Genomic DNA, 13,700 nt, shown 5'->3' on the forward strand with positions numbered 1-13,700 from the left:
ATCCGCGGTGCGATCTCCTCGGTTACCCCCGCGGTCCCCGAGCGCCAAGTGCGGGGTGTCCCGGCCGGCCGGCGACCCTGGCGGTAAAGGGGGCGCCTCCTGACTCTGGGCGGAGGTTGCTTCCTTCCTCCCGGGTCTGTGGGTAAAGGGAAGGTTGGAGTGGAGGGGCGTCGTTCGCTCGCTCCATCGCTGGGCACGGAATGCAACACCCACACCAGCGGGCCTGATTGGGTCATTCATTAACTATTAGCCCAACAAGCATTTATTGAGCGCCTACTGTGTGCTCCATGCTTGTGGTGGGGCAGTTCACCCTGCTGCCGCAGTAGGGAAGGCGGTGGTCGCCTTAGCTCCAGGAGCGCCCTGCTGGCACCGGCTCTAGAGCCTTTGGGTGGGGAAGGAAAAGAGTTCATTCATTCCTTCCTGGACTGAACAAAGCCTGGCTGAGCCCCTACTGTGGGGAGCTCACCACACCAAGCACACGACGTTCACTCTTCACTCAGTCAACGTTTATTGAGATAGTCTGCTGGGGAGAGAACAGTGAAGGAGAGGGACTGGATGAGGATAGAATAAGACGGGGCAGCCCTGCTGCCAGTTAGGGAGACGTGGGATTGAGACTCAGGCCCTCCCTGGGTGGGGCGCGGCCTGCTTGGGCATAGAAAGGTTGGCTTTCTAGTGTGTTCATGGGGGGATGGGTTCTTGGAAAGGAAGAAGTGGACTTAAAAGGAAGGAAGGTGGGGGGGTTGTGAACGGCCGATCTAATGTCACCCATGAATGCAGCAACCACCAATAGGGCTTATAGTTGAGTCCCCCATTCACAAGGCATTTCTTGGGCCTTTCAAGGGCACCAGAGTTACCCAGGTGGGAGAGAGGACGGAGACAGAGTGCAGACACACCCTTCCTCTGCTAAGAACAGGGGAAGGGGGAGTTAAAGTAGGGAGCAGAAACTGGTCTGATTCACCGAGGAGGGAGGGAGGCAGCTGCTGCCTGGAGGAATCTGAGCAGAGGTTTATTCACCAGGGTGTACTTGATACCCCCACGTGCATGACTGCACCCCGATCACTACAGGGAGCCTCATACTGAAGTTTGGCACTGCTGGAGATGGGGGCCGTGGGTGGGCACATGGCCAGGGTGGTGTCTCGGGCTCTGCGTGGCCACAGCTCTTCCTGTCTTCTGGCTTTTGGAGCTCTGCAGAGGCACCTGCCTAATGCAGAGAATGCGGAAGATGCATGTGAAAGCCAGGTGAGCCCTGCCCTGAGGGCCCCTCTCATCCGGTGTGCAATAAGCCAGTCCAGTTCCAGTGGAAAGTGTCTGTCGTGGGACACGCCGAGCCCACAGGGAACTGTGAGTGTGCTGGCAGCAGGACAACCTGAGTTCTCCCATGGACAAGAACCCAGCCTGTGAGTGCCCGAGAGTGCCCGGGCCAGGGCCAAGATCTGGGAGCTGCCTTCAACTCTGCACCAGACAGCTAGTTCTAGCTAGAGGTGAGGGCACTGCCCCTTTTGTTCAGAGACAGGAGGGCACAGAGATACCTCCTGAGTACAAGGCAAAGCCACTGAAACCTGACTAAGGAACCCATCCTGGGCTTTCTCCACATCCACTTCCTAACCTGAGATAAAGAGCTGGTGTTTCCGGTTTCCTAGGAGTAAGGGTCTGAGAATCCACAGTTGGTTGATTCATTAAACCCAGAAATAGAGCTCTGGGTGGAAAACAGTGGCTAGTAAAGCCTCTCTAAACAGAATTAGCAACAAGAATCTGTCTGCAATCACCAGTCACTATTGGCTGTCTTTATTACCTAGCAGATTGTACTTGATGGACACAGTCAGCACAAAGTGTGAATTTACCACAGACAGGGTCTGGATTGTGCCTAAGGTTGTCCCTTGCCCTATGGTGACTTTTATCTCCAACCTGCACTTCCCCAGGCAGAGACAGCACGTACAGCCGTGCCCTCCCTCCCTCCAGAAGAAGTTGGTAAGCAGGTGTCTCCCTTCCCGCTGTCCGGAGGTTCGCACTGTTCCCCAAGTCAGCTTGCCTACTAAATCTGCAATCCCACCTCTCCGGCTACAAAGAGGCCAATCAAGAAGGTGTTCTGGCTCCAGCCTCTGAACACCTCCTGGTAAGACAGACGTGCATTTGGTGTCATTCTGCCAGCAGCCATGCCAGGTGGGGGTGGAATTGACATTTTTTGTCATTTAGAGGCAAGTGAGGATGTAGGGAAGAGCCCAGCTCCCAGCACCTAATCCGCCTGGGCACGGCTCACAGGAAGCAAGGCTGAGGTCTGGGATGACTGGATTAGGGGAGGACAGAGGGCAGATGGCTATGAAAGACTTCCCACACCAGTAAACCCAGCCAGGAGCCTTAATCCTTACAGACGAAACAGCGAAGCCCACAGGGCAAAGGGATGAGCAGCAGGGAGAAATGGAAGGATCCCCCGGGGTCCCCCTCGGAGCTGGGGGTCAGCACGGGCTGAGAAGTGTTGTGTGAGAGAAAGACACCAAGGCCCAAGGGACTCGGGAAAGAAATACTTTTCTTCTAGAAAGTTGTCTGGGGATTGTTTCCCACTTTCACACATTAACACAAATTTCATGACTTGGAGCCTCACGGATTTGTCATCTTACAGTTGATGATGATTAACAGTCCAAAATATGTCTCACAGAATGAAGGTGTGGGGCAGGGATTTAGCTCAGTAGTTCTGCCACCTGTTTCAGATGCACAAGGTCATGAGTTCTATTCCCGGTACCCTCCCCCACCGCCAAATTTAAAAAGCAAGGTGTGTCCATTTTTTCCCTTTCCAGGCCCGGGAGGATGCCTGCACTCCTCGGTTCACAGCCCCATGGCCTTCCCACTCTGCCAACCTTGTCACATCCCCTCCCTAGCAGCCACAGTGGCAGTCCAGAGTTGGATAAAACTGGGGATCCTGTTGATTCTGCACATGCTCTGTGCAGATACAAAACAGGAATGGAGATGTCGCCCCCGTCCGCACCTCCCATCCCCAGAGACTTTCCGAGAGCTTGCCCAGAGAAAGGGAGAGCCCACACCAGCCCTTGGCTCGATGCAGGTGGTGGACACCGCCCGCCCCGCATCCCAGGAACCGGATAGAATGCAAGGGTCTGAGGAGCCCGGCTTGGGTCTCGCAGAGCTGGTTTGACACTGACTTCATCATTTTGTCACCAGTCGTGAGTTTTCACTTCTCAGACTCATCTGTAAAATGGGAGCATCAAGGGGAACGCCTGCCTTTCAGGAATGGACACAGGCTCTGCAGTTAAGGCTTAGCACAACGCCCAGGCACTTAGTGACTGCAGTTGAGGGAGGCCGATGGTTGCTATTTATAACACTGAGGATACAGCACTCTCTCTGCATTCCTCCTCCCTCTCAGAAGGGGTGAGCAGCCTAGACAGAGGCGCAGGGGCCAGAGAGGCCCGCAGTTCACTGCAACCCTACAAAGAGACCCAAGAGGGATTGTAGCAGTTGCAATCAGTGTATCTGCTGACAGAACCCTTCTGTGCCCTTGATGGATGTGCCCTGGGGTGGGGGTCTGGTCAGCTGCTGGATCCTGCAGCAAACCTGCATCTCCCGACCCCAGAAGAGGCTGCAAGGCGAGCCTTTGCCCTCATTTTATACTTTTCTACAGCAGGAAACTACTCCAAGGCCAGAGTCTCTGCGTGTGGACAGCTGGCTCAGGCTGCAGTCTTCCTCACTAGAGCATCAGCCACGGCCAGCCAGGGCTGTCTCGGATCTCTGTCCCACGCCACTCTGCCCTCCTACCCTCCAGGTCGGCCCCTCAGTCGTGGGCTGCCACTCAGGACTCCTTATGTGTTAAACGATCACAGACCTTTGGGAATCTCCCCTCAGCCTGGGTCATAGCGGTGAGCCCTGTCTTCTTCCAGGAGGAGGAGAAGGTGGCGGGTACAGGGGTGTCCAAGGGTCTCTGGACTGGTGAAGGACAGTTTGACCAAGGTGACCCCAGTGCACAAGATGTTTCTGCAAGCAAAGGGCTTCTACTCCTCTAATGAAGTGGGACCACAGGGTCCTCCAGGGCCCCAGGGGCAGTGAGCAGGTGGGCAGAGGTACAGAGAGCTGGGCTCCCTGCCAAAGCCCAGAGCAGCTTCAGTGCCTCCAACCCCTGGGCCCTCTGGGCATTCCCAGTACCCTTTTTCTCTCTGGTCCCTCAGTATCATCAGAATCCCTAGCAGAACCTACCAAAAATGCAGATTCCTGGGCCCCTGCAGGGGGCTCTGAGTGAGGAGATCTAAGGAGGACCCCAGAGATCCAGGTCTCCACTGAGCTCCCAGGGCATTTCGGGAGCTGAGGGCTCAGTGGGTTTTGTGCCTTCTTTTCACTGTTTAACCGGAGTTGTGTGAACTACCCATCATCCTGAGAGCCCTCTTCGTCCCTGACCCGGGCTAGGCTGCCTTTGCTTGTTAGTCTCCTTCGTACTACATCTCTTCTCCCCCCACCCCGGCTCTGCATTTTTAATAGCTAAATGTGTTGCTAAACCTACACTGCATTCATTGCTTCTACTTCAGAGCCACCTGCAGGGCCCCGCATCTGCATCTCCTGTGACTCACTCGGCCACTCCCCGAGGGTGGACACCCAGGACCTCCTGGCACCGCAGTAAAATACAGGATGACATTCCCGTACCTTCTTGCTTAGATCTGATTCCCCACAAGCAAACCCTGAATCAAAGATTTGAATACAAATAATTTATCACCAACAGCGCCTGCCACAATCTCTGTGGCCCTGGGTCTGAAAAACAGACCCAGGAGGGGGATTCCTGGGTCCTAAGGTGGCCACATCCTTCATTTCCTTCAGGCCTACTGCGGCTCTTCCAGAGGTCAGCACGAGCCTGTACTCCTCCAGTCCCAGGCTCTGGGTGCAGATGATGCCGGGTTCATATCGACAGGGGTCAGGTCAGAGGAAGAAACACCCTTGGCTGGCGGGTGTGGGTGGGGACTCTCCTCAGCTAATAGCAACACAGCTGGTATCCGCTGAGGGCTCACTGTGTGTCAGGATCCCTCTGTCACCTGCTCTTGTCCTCACTCAACAAGGTAGGAGCTCTCTTCATCCCCGTTTTATAGACAAGAAAACTGAAGCTTAGCCAACTCCACAATTTGCCCAGAGTCACATAGCAACTGGCCTTGAGCCCAAGTCTCCTGATTTCAGAGCCAGTGGGCTCTTCTGCCTCTCTGGTGAGGGGAAGTCACCAGGTGTCCCCCAGGGAGGTGAGCTGGCTTTACCTGCACCATCCCCTCTTGGTATTTCCTGTTGCCACAGACTGGGTGGCTTAAGACAACCCAAACTAATCTCACAGTTCTGGAAGTCAGAGGTCTACCTTGCTTAGTCAGGGTGGCAAAGCTTTGCCCTCTCTCGAGGTGCTGGAGAACCCTTGCTGTACCTTCCCCAGCCCTGCCTTGGCAAGTGGCTTGCTGGAATCACCTCATTCTTTCCTCCTCTCCTCCGCGTAAGCCCCGTCCCTCTGCAAGTGCTGCTGGCTCTTCCTCCAGAGTTCATCCTGAATCCGTTCAGGTCTCTGCACCCCCTGCGCACACTGGATTACTGTGTCCCACAGCACGCCGCCCCCGCTCCACAGTCAGCCCCTGACACAGCACCACCCCACAAAATAAAGCCCTTACTGAGGAACCAGCAGACGGCCCAGTGCATCTCCTCCCACCTTACGCCTTCTCTCTGGTCTCTACCATGCAAACCCCTCTCGTGTCAGGGAACAAGCTCTTGCTGCTCCTTCTGCCTGGCAACGCCTGCCTCCGGCACGCACAGGATAGCTCTTCTCATCCAGGAGGCTCGGCCCCACGTCCCCTCCTCCAAGAAGCTCAGCCTGACGCCTGCAGCTCATACTGCCACCAGCCCGTGTCATTCTCCATCTGTCATCTTGCACTGTTCCATCACGGCTCTCACTACAACCAGCAGGCATTGCTGCACTTATTTGGAGACTGTCTCTCCCCAGAAAGTCAACTCCATAAGTACAGGGTTGGGATCTGTCTTACCCTCTCTGCACCTGCAGACCCAGCACAGCCTCCAACATGGGGCTGTTCAATGAATGAATAGCAGCACCCACAGAAGTTCCCCTCACCTCCACCCACACAGCCTCTTTTCCAAGCAGCATCCTCCACCCAACCGTCTGATCATCCATAACCCTCAGAAGCAAAACCACAAGAGCTCACCGTGCTGTAGACCTAGAGAGGACAGGCCTAACTTCTGGGGTGGAGGACAGGCAGGGTGAAGAGCGACGTTACTGGTCCATGGGCTGTAGGCTCTGTCTGACTGATGAACTTGACTCTCTGGGTCTAGAGATGCCAAGTTGTCCACCCACACACATCAGATTGAGTCTTAGCAAGGCTAGAGGTCAGGGGAAAATGTGTCTGTTCTGCATGTAACACATTCCGGCCGCGAGCCTTGTGCGGCCTCTGGCTTGGAGGGAACCATCCCTGCAGTGCCTGCTGTCCCCCCCGAGTCCAGGCTGCTGGAACAGGAAACACAGCGGAGACAGGCACGAGGGAGAGCAGTAAGGAGGCACTGGCCCTCTGTAGAAGGAACCCGGGGAGGTGGAGAGAAGGTTCCTGGAGAGAAGAGGTGATTACAGGCTGGGGTTTCACGGCAGCAGCCCTGTGGGACTTGGGGGAAGAATGTTCCTTTACTTCCATCTCCTGCCAAACAGAATATCATTTTTTTTTCCTCTTGTCTTTGGTGGCAACGCTAAAGCTGCAGAACTGAAAAGCGGTATCACTCAGTGAAGCGCCTAAGAGGGATTATTCCCATGCCTCCGAGGGATGCTGGCAGGCTTTGCCTCGGGAGATGGGTTCCAACTCTAGGTGAAGTGGAAAACACTCCATACGCTAAAACCCAGTCATTTTTATCAAACACACGTGTCGCCCAGTTCTCCAGATCCCGATCTGTGAACTAGCTTTCCCGAAGATGAGTGGGGTGGATACCGTCTTGTTAGGAGGGGGCCCCCTTCCAGTGGGTTCTCTCCCCACCCTGGGCGCCTGTGAACTTTCCCATCCCTGCAGGAGAGTGTGTGCGTGCGTGTGTGTCCCCTGGACGTGTCCCTGGTGCCTCCTGCCACTCAGGATTAGAAATGGGTTGCCATTTGGAAATCCATAAACATGGGTACTGCCATTTGCCTCTACTAGGGCCTGGGCTTCCGGGAGGGGTGGTCATTTTAAAAAGCAATGTATTCGGCTCTTCCTGCTTTCCTGTGCGTCGTCCTAGAGGCCAAGCGGGAAGACAGAGTGAAATGCGGTGGGTGGGTGGGTGCTAGCCCACAGGGCACAGTGAGGACGTGGTGGGTTGGAGCCTGCAGGCCCTGCCCGAAGGGCACAGCCATTTCCCAGTTGGAACTGGGGCCAAGTGTTGCCAGATATCCTGATTTTTCAAGAGAAGCCAAGAATATGGATTTTTACATGAAAATTTTCTCAATTTTCAGAGACTTCAGCCAAGCAAAATATTCATTAACCAAATTCAGCCTGTGAGCTGGCAATGAATCTGCCATCACTTTCTAGTGTTGTAAACCCTTATCTTTGGGGATTGAGAAGGGCGTCCACAGGAGTGATACTTTGACCTCAGTTTCCCAGAAGTGCGTGCGTGCCATAGGCCTTGTCAGCAGGAAGTGCACTCACTCAGCAAGCACTTCCGGGAGCTCTCGCCTCGCTGGCCCTGGGACTCAGCCGCGTGCGGCGCTGTGATCCCCAGGGAGCGCGAACTCTAATGCAGGATCCAGGCTGGCACGCAGCTCATTCTAGACGTGGGTGGTGAGTGTCCGAAGGTGAACGCGCCACTGTAAGGGGGAGAGCGGTGGAGTTCCCGGGATGAGCCGGAGGATTCCCACAGGGACCAGCACAGCCGTGCAGTGCACCCACGAGCCTCAAGGGGACAACTGCTGATGCCTGAGCAAACGGCATTGTCCTGACGATGGTGCATTTCTTTGTCCACTGCCTGTTGTTACGGCAAGTGACAGGTGTTCCCCATTCATGCAGCAGTACAAGGTGTCCTTTAAAGAGGAATCCTAACCGGCAGTGGGCGCCATTCCTGAGTACACAGTGCCGGGCACGGTGTAGGAATATGACTCACCCAGTGCTCTCAGAAATCCTGCAAAGCGGGTCACAGGACTATACCCATTTTACACGGAGAAAACATCTTGTTTAAGCAGCCTTCCCAGGGCCGTGACTCTAAATCCTGTGTGTATCGCTCCCGTACCAGGGCTCTCCCTCCTCAGCATCCCCGATGTTCGGGGCCAGCTAACTCTGGTGTAGAGGGCTGTCATGCGCTCTTGAACATTCAGCAGCATCTCTGGTCAGGAAAGTAAAAAATGCCTCCAAGCATTGCCGTGTGTCCCAGGTGGCGGGGGTGGGGGGTGGGTCCGCCCCAGTTAAGAACCACTGGTCTCTACTAAATTGCCTTTCCGAGAAAAATGAACTCCAAAAGTAAATAAATGAATAAAGTCAGGTACATTTAGTGTTAAGTAAATAACTGTGGGGGTGGGGGGCCCAATGGGTGTCAGCGCTTGGGGTCGGGGACTGCACCTGGGCCTGAACCGCTGCCTACTCCGTGGTTGTGCTCATCACTTTTCCTGGCGTAAATGACACAGGACAGGGTTGTAAAAAGGAGATGCTGAGGGACACTTGCTGTTTTCACCGTTAGGTCAGTGCCTTCTTAGTCACCAAGTAGTAGCCAGGATGCCTGAAACCAGAAGCATTTATTTCTCATGGTTCTGAAGGCTGGAAGATGGAAAGCAGGAGTCAGCAGCCTGGGGTCTGGAAAGGACACTCTGGGGTTTCGGTCTCCCAGAGTCCCTTCCTCTTCTAGGGACACAGAACCCTCCCCAGGGCTCCACTTTTCTGTCCTCATTCACCTTAGCCACCTCCCAAATCCTGTACCTGCTAATCTCTCCACGATATATTTCAGGCTTCAACCTGGGGGCCGCAGGGTGCGGGCGCAGAGCCTCAGGCCCCAGCAGCGAGTGTCCCGCGGATCCACGGGGGTCACCAAGGGTCTTTCCCCCTTCTCCCCCCAGGCCCCAGAGGGATGTAAAGGCCCAAAATGACCCTGTTACCGGGAGACAATTCAGACTACGACTACAGCGCCCTGAGCTGCAGGTCGGACGCCTCCTTCCACCCGGCCTTCTTCCCACAGAGCCAGGCGCTCAAGGGCGTATTCTACCGCCGAGCGCAGCGGCTGCGCCCGCAGGACACCCCGGGCCCCGGGGACCGGCGCCGGCAGATCATCATCAACGTGGGCGGCATCAAGTACTCGCTGCCCTGGACCACGCTGGATGAGTTCCCCCTGACGCGGCTGGGCCAGCTCAAGACCTGCACCAACTTCGACGACATCCTCAGTGTGTGCGATGACTACGACGTGACCTGCAACGAGTTCTTCTTCGACCGCAACCCCGGGGCCTTCGGCACCATCCTCACCTTCCTGCGCGCCGGGAAGCTGCGGCTGCTCCGGGAGATGTGCGCGCTGTCCTTCCAGGAAGAGCTGCTGTACTGGGGCATCGCCGAGGACCACCTGGACGGATGCTGCAAGCGCCGCTACCTGCAGAAGATCGAGGAGTTCGCCGAGATGGTGGAGCGGGAAGACGAGGAGGACGCGCTGGACAGCGAGGCTCGCAACAGTGACAGCTCCGTGACAGGCGAGGGCCGCCTGAGCCGCTGCATGCGGAGACTGCGCGACATGGTGGAGAGGCCGCACTCGGGGCTGCCGGGCAAGGTGTTCGCCTGCCTGTCTGTGCTCTTTGTCACCGTCACCGCGGTCAACCTCTCGGTCAGCACCTTGCCCAGCCTGAGAGAGGAGGAGGAGCAGGTAAGGAGCCTGGCTGTGGCAGGGAAGGGTCCGCTGGCTTGCCCCCCTCCGGGCCACCCGCCGCCCCACGTCCTGTGGGAAGCCTGTCCTGACCACAGGCAGCTGATTAGCTGTTAGTGTGACTGCATTCGTAGTCTGCCACCCCGTCACCATGGGACTGTCCTGGGCCCCGCTGTCCCCCACATCTCCTGGACCTGCAGGGCGAGGCGGCTGTCACCAGTATTCATCCTACCGACTCAGTCTTTTCTCAGCTTTCCTAATTCCCCTGCATAATTAGAGCCCAGACACACTTCCTGGGTCTGGAAAATGATTTTTATTGATAGGTGTGTGCGTGTGTCCCTGGTCGGGAGCCTATGTACATGAAACAATGTGTGTACTGACTCCCAGCCCTGACAGCCGGGCGGCTCCAGCCCCAGGCTCCGGTACCCAGCAGTAGGGAGCCTAAGCCGGACTGCTGCTCCGCCTCCTCTCATCCTCTCCCTGAATCCTTCGGGAACCCTGTGGGGAGGCGCTCTCGCACCCACTCGGGCGGCAGAGGAGGGCACTGAGGCGGGCATTACAGCCTGCCAAGCCCGGGTTGACTGAATCCGCAGCCTGCTCTTAAACGTGGAAATGTGTATCCCCGTGGCAGCCTGGGACCCAGCGTGACCACGCAGGTCTGTCACCGGCCTGCACAGCAGTTCCCCAAACGCTTCCATGCAGGCACTAGCTGGGTGTGGTGCTGTGTGCCAACCATCCCAGCCGTCTGGGAGACCGAGTCAGGAGGATGGCACGTTCAAAGCCAGCGCAGACATTTCAGCAACTTAGCAAGGCCTTGTCTCAAAATTGAACAATGAAAAAAGGGCTGCAGATGTAGCTCAAGTAAAGATCCCCAGTTCAATCCCAGCACAGCAAAAAAAAAAAAAAAAGTTTTAAAAATGCAAACTCTAAGTTCCTCTTAAAAAGCATAAGGTCAGGGCTCAGTGTGTAGCCCAGTGGAAGAGTATTGTGCTCAGCAGGCACAAGCTCACCCGCTGGCCTGCCATCCTGTTTGACAGTTGTAGCAGGGAGCTGAGTCCATAAGTGAGATTTCCCTTGGGTTCAGCTTCCTTATGTATTAGACCCCTGGTTCTTTGAGAAGTGGCCCCTTGAAGCAAGTTGTGAGAAAAACCAGAAAGCGTCAGACAGGAACAAGTCATATAGACTTTTGAGGACTAGGTATGCAGTGGGAACTGTAGCTAGATATCAGAGCAGCCTGCATTTATCGAGCACCAGCTGTATACCCTGTAGATGCCCCCCCATTTCCTGTGCACTCTGACTTGGCATTGGAGGTGCTCACCGTGTGAGACATTCCACATGCAGAGGAGGCAACAGTGCTGTGGCATTTGTGACCTACAGAGATTCACTGGCACAATTTTTAGACTTTGAATTTTTAAAAAGGATATTAAGAAAACAGCACTCAACCAACAAAATTAACTTCCGATGAGCCTAGAGGGCAGGCAAGAGCCAGGCACTGTATACCCGGTCAGGTTTCTAGGCCTGTCTGTGCCTCTGTATCCCCCCTGTCGAGGGAGCGGCTGAGCCTGTGTGAGGTGCCTGGAATAGTGCCTGGCACATATGTGGGGCGGGGAGCACTGGCTGTGAGGATTCACACACACCTGCTGCCCAAGGAGCAAGCACACTCCCTATGACATCTGTCTGGCGGTCCAGGGACTTCGTACAGATTCCTTCCTTCGTACAGGACTTCCTTCCTCTTTTTCTTTTTTATAGTGCTGGAGATGGAACTCAGGGCACTGCGCGCGCTTAGCAAGTGCTCTGCACTGAGCTATAGCCCTGGCCCGATACTGCTTCTTAATAATTCCTGGCCTTTTGTATGATTCAATCAACTCTGTTGTTTCTCCGCTTCATTTGGGGTCCAGTGGGGTTCACTGTTTCATGTGGTCCTTGTGTGCACAGTTAAGTGCCTTCTTATGCGGGCACTGCAGGGGAGGCAGGAAGAGCGGGCCAACCTTCAGCCTCAGGTAGCTTCTGGTCTACCCCATGCCCATCTAGAGCTACTCAGAGGGTGTGCAGTCCTGGAAGGCTTTGACATCAAAGCCCCAGGTATTCATACACATCTCCAGCCTCTTACGTAGCACATTCCTTGAGAGACCAACTAGAGGCCAATCATGGAGCCCAGCTGTGAATCAAGAGCCTACAGGAGGCTGCAGGTGGGACATGTGTGCCTTTCTTTGCTGCCCAAGGCTGCCTTAAGGCTGGGGTCCAAACCCAATGAAAACTGTCTACTGTCCAGTGGTGCTGCAGACCAGCGGAGAGGCTGGAAGCCTGTGGGCCAGATCCAGTGTGAAGCTGTTTCCTGGCCTGTGCTATATTTTCTGTCTTGCGTTTTATCACCAGCACTTGAATTAACATATTATCTATTTAACCAACAGTTATCACCAGGGGATTGAACATAAAACTGCAGATTTCCAGCTTCTCTTAAAAGCTTCTTCAAGCAGCCTTAACCTGAATTTCTCTGGGGCAAAGTTAGGGGCTCTCCAGGGGGGTCTGTCCCTCCCCCCACCTCCCTCCTTCCTGTGCCTGCCTGGTCCCTCATGGTTCTGAGTAACACACACACATACATCTAAGCCTCACTGTTCCGCTAAAGCCATGTGTCAAACATCTGCCGTGTGTCTGGCTGCCAGTGAGGTCTAGACAGTGAACGTGGCTGTGACCTGCTGGGAGGTGGAGACAGACAATAGGTGACTCGCAGCGCCCAGGAAAATAAGATGAGCTGTGAACAAATAGAACAGAATGAGGGGGAGGGGGTACAAGAGAAGGAGGGGTTCTCAAAGAAAAGGGGTCCAGAAGGTCTCCCTGAGCAGGGGGTGATGAAAGGAGACACAGCTGGAGGAGGAGCAGGCGGAGCTGAGGGCTGGGCTGAAGTGTTAGGGGAGCGACTAAGAGGTCTGCGTGGTGGAGCAGGTGAGCCAGGAGGGGAGCGGGCAGCAAGGCAGTCAGAGGGCAGGCAGGAATGGAAGGATGGACGGACGGACGGACAGGTCGGCCATGTGCACCATGGAACAGGAAAGACATCACTTGTTCTCTGAGCCATGGACGGTCCCCAGCAGAGGAAGGATGGGACCCTGTGAATGGCCTCAGGTCCCTCTGTGTGAGAAAGTGGGCTGTAGGGAGGAGCGCACTCAGAGTGGCAGTGACTGCAGCTGTCCAGGATCGTGGCCAGACCAGCGCAGGAGCCAGGGCAGAGACGGAAGCGGCTTGCTTCTAGCGTTGCTTTACATGAAGAGCCAGTGAAAGACCCTGCAGATTGTGTGTAAGGCAGGAGAAAGAGGAGGTAAGCATGAGGCCGAGCAGTTGGAAGGACGGGGTTGCCACAGGCAGGTGGGAACAGGGAGATGCCAGGAGTCCCTGCGGATACCTGCGAGGGACATCAGGGAGGCGGCTGGCGGGCGTTTGGAGGCCGGGCTGAGGTCTAGGCTGGAGGGAGAAGTGACATAGTTTGTAACGGCCTGGGAATGGACAGGTCTAGAGAGGGCCCTGGCCACACCAGGAGAGGCAGGCGGGCCAGTCCCAGGTCCTTTTCCTCCGGGAGCCCGGCGCCTGCACAGGGCAGAGCTGCCTGCGGGGTCGCGGGTGGGACGGCTGACGGCTCCCTCCCCCCAGGGCCAGTGTTCCCAGATGTGCCACAACGTCTTCATCGTGGAGTCGGTGTGCGTGGGCTGGTTCTCGCTGGAGTTCCTCCTGCGGTTCATCCAAGCTCCCAGCAAGTTCGCCTTCCTGCGGAGCCCGCTGACGCTCATCGACCTGGTGGCCATCCTGCCCTACTATGTCACCCTGCTGGTGGACGGCGCCGCCTCCGGCCGCCGCAAGCCCGGCACGGGCAACAGCTACCTGGACAAGGTGGGGCT

General features: G+C 55.9%; 1 protein-coding gene across 1 annotated transcript in view; it reads left to right on the forward strand.

Annotated features, from left to right (window-relative positions):
* The first annotated feature begins 1,724 nt into the window (after positions 1 to 1,724).
* Positions 1,725 to 13,700, forward strand: part of Kcng1 (potassium voltage-gated channel modifier subfamily G member 1) — a 12,700-nt gene continuing 724 nt past the window's right edge. Inside the window, exons 1-3 of the mRNA XM_010618250.2 lie at positions 1,725 to 2,113; positions 9,026 to 9,813; positions 13,456 to 13,692. Of these exons, the coding sequence (XP_010616552.1) occupies positions 9,052 to 9,813; positions 13,456 to 13,692 (999 nt within the window). The 5' untranslated portion in view covers positions 1,725 to 2,113; positions 9,026 to 9,051. The remainder of the gene's footprint in view (positions 2,114 to 9,025; positions 9,814 to 13,455; positions 13,693 to 13,700) is intronic.

The sequence above is a fragment of the Fukomys damarensis genome, unplaced genomic scaffold (assembly GCF_012274545.1).
Source record: "Fukomys damarensis isolate Sample0158 unplaced genomic scaffold, DMR_v1.0_HiC HiC_scaffold_22, whole genome shotgun sequence".
Classification (NCBI taxonomy): Eukaryota; Metazoa; Chordata; class Mammalia; order Rodentia; family Bathyergidae; genus Fukomys; species Fukomys damarensis.